This window comes from Priapulus caudatus, unplaced genomic scaffold (assembly GCF_000485595.1).
Source record: "Priapulus caudatus unplaced genomic scaffold, Priapulus_caudatus-5.0.1 Scaffold213, whole genome shotgun sequence".
Classification (NCBI taxonomy): domain Eukaryota; kingdom Metazoa; phylum Priapulida; class Priapulimorpha; order Priapulimorphida; family Priapulidae; genus Priapulus; species Priapulus caudatus.
Genome location: NW_014577274.1, coordinates 177,888 through 184,631, shown reverse-complemented (window position 1 = coordinate 184,631; position 6,744 = coordinate 177,888). Strand labels below are relative to the sequence as shown.

General features: G+C 41.0%; 1 protein-coding gene across 1 annotated transcript; it reads left to right on the top strand.

Moving 5' to 3' along the window:
- Window positions 1–974: 974 nt before the first annotated feature.
- LOC106807409 lies at window positions 975–6,532 on the top strand. The gene is made up of 11 exons (XM_014809729.1): window positions 975–986; window positions 1,208–1,653; window positions 1,899–2,003; window positions 2,222–2,412; window positions 2,658–2,833; window positions 3,071–3,214; window positions 3,549–3,711; window positions 4,065–4,195; window positions 4,463–4,599; window positions 4,930–5,019; window positions 6,233–6,532. The coding sequence occupies exons 1-11, from the start codon at window positions 975–977 to the stop codon at window positions 6,423–6,425; spliced, it is 1,788 nt and encodes a 595-aa protein (XP_014665215.1). The 3' UTR covers window positions 6,426–6,532.
- The last annotated feature ends 212 nt before the right edge of the window (window positions 6,533–6,744 follow it).

Genomic DNA, 6,744 nt, shown 5'->3' with positions numbered 1-6,744 from the left:
ACCCGAGGTGTCGGCGAGTATGTCGCCTACGCCTACTCCCTAACCCTAACCCTAACCCCCTAACCCTAACCCTAACCACATCAGATAGTTACCTCGGGTAGGCCTACATATTATACGCCATTCGACGACTACGACCCTTCGTGCCACAGGCACTTGGGACAGAGTCAGTAAAAACTGAAAATAATATGAACGCACATTCACAAATGCCGTAGGCCCTACCTCTCAATTACAGTTCCACTGTTGTGTCACTGTATATCAACTTTCCTTCATAAAAACTAACGCCGAACGCTCCCGCACTCGCCGCTGCGAGTGTGCTGTGTCGCCATGATAATGATAATATATAAATTATCTATATATATATATATATATCTTTATATATATATTATCATTATCATGGCGACACAGCACACTCGCAGCGGCGAATGTGGGAGCGTTCGGCGTAAGTTTTTATGAAGGAAAGTTGATATACAGTGACACAACAGTACGTGGAACTGCAATTGAGAGGTAGGGCCTACGGTCGTATTTGTGAATGTGCATTCATATTATTTTCAGTTTTTACTGACTCTGTCCCAAGTGCCTGTGCTTCGTGCGTCAGTGTACCCCCACATTTACAAAAGTGACGATATGGTGGTTTAAACGCTCCTCTGAGTTTGACTGTCAGTGCTCCCATATATAAACACGTGTTTGTACGTGTGTTTGTATATATCTATGTAGATACAATAATGTAACCCTATACCCAACAAGAGTAGTCTACTCTTGTTGGGTTACATTATTGTATCTAATATCTATGGTGCTATGTTCAGTGCTACTAGTTTGCTATAGTAGTTATAGATTTGGATTTAATTAGTACATTACGATTAGCAGTCAGGGTTAGGGTGCTGTACTATAAGCTCTATATTTCGCGTACAGATATTTTCGAGAATTCACACTTGACGGACAATTTCGCGAGTGGTTAATTTCGCGGTTGGTGAATTATGAATTATTCGGTATTAATCGGTATGAGTTATTCGCGTGTTGTTATTTTCTCGGTCGGGGCGCGTTCGCGAAATTCGCGAAAATTAAACCACCACGAAATATACAGCTTATATACAGTATTATTAAATTACATATAATGATATACGTTATTTATCCGTTCGATTTCATTCATACCTCAGTACCTGTCACATATTTTAAATGTTTAAATATAATTGGCCTAACTCTGTTGCAGCATCTCAATGAAGAGTTTAGTGAAAAGTGCCTGCTAGAGCTTCCGTGGCACATCGTGAATACGATCTCTCTCTACGAGCGGATGGACGTGTCGTTTAATAGGCTCTCCTTCCTACCAGCTGAGATGCCACTCCGCATTCCCCACCTTAGCTATCTGAACGTTAGCTATAACCAGCTCACCGATCTGCCGAATAGTTTCGGCCTCTTCTTCCACCTGAAGACGTTGCTGCTCGCTAACAACAAGCTCGCCAAACTTCCATCGTCGTTCACGCGCCTGTCGAGCCTCGAGAAACTCGACCTGGCGCACAATGCACTGGAAGAGCTTCCCGATAGAATCGGCTTCATGCCGTCACTGAGAGCAGTGAACGTCAGTCATAATCGCCTGCGGCATCTGCCTGCATCGCTAGGCAGTGAAAACATGCAAGTGCTCCTCGCTCAAAACAACAGGTATCTCAATGCAAATCGTTAGCTGTATTCTGTAGATATTTCAGTGATTCTGAAGAGCAATGACATTGCAACATTGCGCTGCTATATATCGAACAGATATTCATCTGTGAAAATGATGAATTCTCTTCATTAATGTTTATCATTCATCGTGCTTTAATATTTGGCAGGAATAATTTTACACAATAGAAATAACTAGCTAGGTGTGTTTGTGTGTTTTTCATGCTGCTTTTCTATTGTACTTGTAGTTGTGATAACCCTCCCCAGTCTGTGTGCAATGAAGGCTCAGCAGCAACACTCAAGTGTCTTCGTAGATACCACATGAAGGATCCTACAAAGGAGAAGTTGGACAGGTAAAACACGTTTATACCTATGTGTATGTATACATGTTTTTAAAAGGTTGGCACATGTTTATAGGCATATATTTTGATATTGCCGTTTTCATTAGACGTCGTTGAAGCGGAAGAGTCACTGGGAGATCAGCAATGTAATTTGTTTGTGTGAATCCTGTGATGCTAATTTACAATGATAGCTACAGTATGCCGTGCAGTACTATTTTATGTGATTCCAGGTTGAATGTGTTTCCACGAGTCAGAGGCAACGTGCTGCAGTCGTCGGTGTCGAATCCCGACTCCGCACGAGCTCAGTACCTTCAGCTGCAGACTGCAACACTCAACACTGCAAGCCGCATCAAGACGCCACTTCTACTGCCACCTGGTGCCACTGTTCTTCCACTGGATGATCTAAGGGACAAGATATTAGGTAATAATTGTTGATTGCTATCTTCAGATTTAATGTCGTGTGTGTGCGTGCGTGCGTGCGTGCGTGCGTGCGTGCGTGCGTGCGTGCGTGCGTGCGTGCTTGCGTGCGTGTGTGTTTATGCAGCAGAGTTATTTAGCTGCGTGTGATACCTGCCCTCCTGGAAAATCACTCTGTGAAAAACATGATCGCGTGAGTATATCGCCATCACATTGGCTTGCATGTTTTATTTTTTTCTATTTATTTAGGGATGGTGTACGGAGCAGCCATTGGTGATGCCTTGGGCGTTGCTACGAAATTCATGGAGGCAGATGAGTGTCGATTTCACTACGACCCTGACACACTGACCTACGCAGACATTATCCGTGACAAGTACAGAGTGATGTGGAAGAAAGGGGACTGGTCAACAGACTTTGATCAAGTGGTGAGCATGCTGTCACCATCAAAGACTGACATGGCATTATAAAACGTTTTTAAGAATGTGTATGGTTACTAAAAAGCTTCTCTTGTAAAACAAATGTACTGTTTTCATGTATGGTTGATCATGCGAATGCACTCTGCTAATATGGAAATTAGTGATAAAGTGTATTATCTGAATCTTGATAATGTAGCTGTTGAAGCTAGGTTACACTATTATTCTTATATTTGTATCGTCTTACAGGTGCTAGTGTTAGATTCTATCATCCACTGGGCAGGGGTTGTTGATGAGCTAGATTTTGCAATGCGTCTGCATAACTGGACGAAGCATGGCTTTCCCGAGCTGGAAGACACTGAGGGAGTTGTAGTTAGCAACACCCTCGCTAAGGTAACCAAACCTTAAATAAGTCAACTGTTACTTAATAGTAATAGTTATGTAGAATATGATCTATGGTTATTCATGGTGTTTAATCAAGCAGTTGTAGTATTAAAATTAAGCTAACTTATGATAATACAGTCTAAAAGGATGTGTATATATATGCAATACTTACAATCATTTTTCCAAACCAGTGAAATAGGTATATAAAGTACAATTTTTGATAACCTGTGAATTCATGTCACAATCAAGCATTTTCTAGGTAGCTGCATATGAGTGCTAGTTTATTGATATTGCACTGAGTCGGACAGCCATCAACATTAACTAGTGATGCTTGATTTTTTAGGTGCTTCGAGATGAGAATTACTTGCAGAAGCCTCACATGGTGGCAGCACATGTTCTGGAGCAATATAATAATATGTCATCTACAGCAAATGGAGACGTGACAGTAGATACTAATCTAACAGACCTGGATGACAATGCTGCACTTGCTCGCAGCCTTATTTTAGGTCAGTTGTTTCTGGAATCACGTTTTTGCTCTATCTTTGTCTGGCTGCGATTGAAGTTCAATTTGTGTACACTTTAATTGTTGGGCAATATCAATTGATTACGTATACTTTTTTGGGTAATTACCTAATTAAGTGTAACAGATACAGTTTAACTTAGTACATATATAAGAACAAAAATTGGTTTACTCTATCAGTAAATAGATAAATAAATATATATATATATATATACATATATATAGTAATAATGTCTGTTTTAATAAAGATGTAGATAACCTAGTTACATAAACCTATAAGTAATCTTTTGTATATCGATCACTGCCCATATAAAACTTCTTATCTACCATCCATTGTAGGTATTCCTTATTTCCACAACTTGCAGGAGGTGACTGAGAACTGTGTGCGCATATGTAAGGCTAGTCATGCTCACCCGCTGTGCATCGCGTCGGCTGTCACCATAGCAGTAATCGTGGCCCTAATGTTACAGGTTAGTGCATATACAACCAGGTGATGCTACGTGTCATTGTCCCAATTATCATTGGGTGTTTTTGAAGCAGGGTGCATACTTTCTCGGTTTTGTCCACCAATGTGGGATCTTTGAGTTTCTAGCATCTGTACCAGACTAAGCATTTCACGAGTGGAATGAATAGCTTGAGTGTGTGTGCGTGCGTGCGTGCGTGCGTGCGTGCGCGCGCGCGTGCGCGTGCGTGTGCATGTGTATGTGAAGCCTATTTGCCTTGTTCTGTAATTTCAGGGTCGGCATGCAATGGACAGTTTGTCGTCGGTGGAAGAGCTGCTGTCACAAGCAAAGCACCATGGCATGCAGCAGTTGCAATCACCCAAACACAGGAGAGAGTACGAAGCTCATGCTAACATGAAGAGCTTGGACAGGTGGTGCTATTTAACAATCGTAGCCGTGTGGAGTATTGGGTTAACATAGCAACCGTTAACAAATAAGATGCACCAGTCGCGTTTTTGTTTACATGTTATTCAGAAATTATTCATATAGCTGTGTTAATAATATTATTTATTGCTATTTATACTATTTAATGTCCTAATATTGTAATTTTTTTGCCAGTTTGATTTATTGGAATGGCTATTTTTTCTACTAGTATGGTTAACACGAGAAATTGTGCTGTCACAAACAAAAGCAGTGATTAGTAGGTTTTTGAGAAACTAATGTAATTGTTTACTGAGTCATGGATGTATGCACGTTTACAGCGTGGACGTGACAGAGCCTGGCCGACAAAGCTTCACTCTCAAGCCCGTGGCAGCAGCGGTGATCAGTCTGCGCAGCCGGAAAGACTTTAGGTTCGTTGTGTTTCTCTCAATTTTTGAGGTGCCCAGCTGTGTTGCTGTCAAGCCCCTATTGAATTGATTTATATACCCGTAACACACGGTTTTTATAAGCAGCACTGCCTGATATCAACTTGACAAGTGTATGCTCCAGAGAAGCATTGGTCTCTGTGATATCTCACACGTGTAAACAGTTATTTGATGTAGGCAGTTCAAGTTATGTGCTCTCCATCAGATCGTTTAAAAGCATAATTATGGTGGTGAGGATATGTGTGCTGTAATGCAAATATGCAGGTATTGAACAGGTATTAGCAAAGTGGTCACAACACGAGTCATAAATTGCAGAATGTGCGAAAATGCCTGTAACGATACTGTGTGTATATTTCCCTGCTTATGCATTTATAAACAATCATCTCACTGTTAAATTAAATATTAAACCAGTTGTGTAGTGGATGTTTTTAGTTTTAATTGCTCCCTATATAATTTCTCACATAAATTACCTTTTATATATGTATGTTTAGCTCGCCTTGACATTGTCAAGATGAGCTATTTTCATGGGGTGTCGTCTGTCGTACGTCCGTCTGTCTGTCAGTCAACATTTGGCTACGGTCAATGATAGCTCAAGAACCGTTTGACCCACATGTTTCAAATTGAATACAGTTGTTACTCCTATGGGAGAGATTTGAACTTCCTATTTTGGAGCACGCCAGTCGACCTACTTTCGAGCCATGCCCACCTTTTGGCAAAAATGAAAATGGCCATCTAGATTCATTCAATTTTGTTAACCTTTGGTATATGAATGTGTAAGGCTAGCCCCAAAACAGTTGTTACTCCTATGGGAGAGATGACAACATCCTATTATGTTTATTTCGTCTAACTGGTTAACAACTCTACAATCATACATATATACGTGTAATATGGTGTTTTAGATTCTTTGTTACAGTAATTTGACTGGAATATTTTATTGTTTTTATTTGAGCGATATTCAAAAACCAAAATGGCGATCATTTAGGCATAGCGCCATCTCTCGTCAAGAGACTTTCAGATATGAAACATTTATTTTCGCATCAAAACTTATGCATATATCATTATCAAGAGTATATAAGGGGAGATATGCAGTATAATGGGAGTTCTCCCATTTATACTCTTGCTTTATATATCCCCCCTCCCTCTTCTATTACACCCAAGGTGAGCTACAGTGTCATTGACACTTTCATTTTAATTACAGGTCAGGACTGCTGGATGTGATTATGCGAGGTGGAGATGCCAACTGCAATGCAACTCTTACTGGGGCAATGCTAGGTTGTGTATGTGGGTACTCTAAATTGACAAAGGAATGGCTGACTGGACTACGCACCCAACAGCGAAGTTGGCTGGATATTAAGGTGAACCTGCTGCTTGATATGATGGGAATACCGTGATTGGGTGTTTCAGTAACCAACAGAAGGATGACATGCAATATTTTTAGCTCATCTGACATAGTCAGATGCAGCTTGTAGAATCGCATGATTGTCCGTGCGTCCGTCCGTCCGTGCGTCCGTCCGTCAACAGTTGGGCACAAATATAAACGGCTCGACGTACGGATTTGAAAGTCGGGACGTGGGGGGTAATCCGAAAACGAGTTGGAATGTCGAAGCTGGGGAGTCAAAGGTCAAAGGTCAAGAGGTGTAAAAGAAGGGGGAACATTCCCTCCTTAACTTAAGGTATAGGGAGGAAATTCAGAATTGCGTCACAAATCTA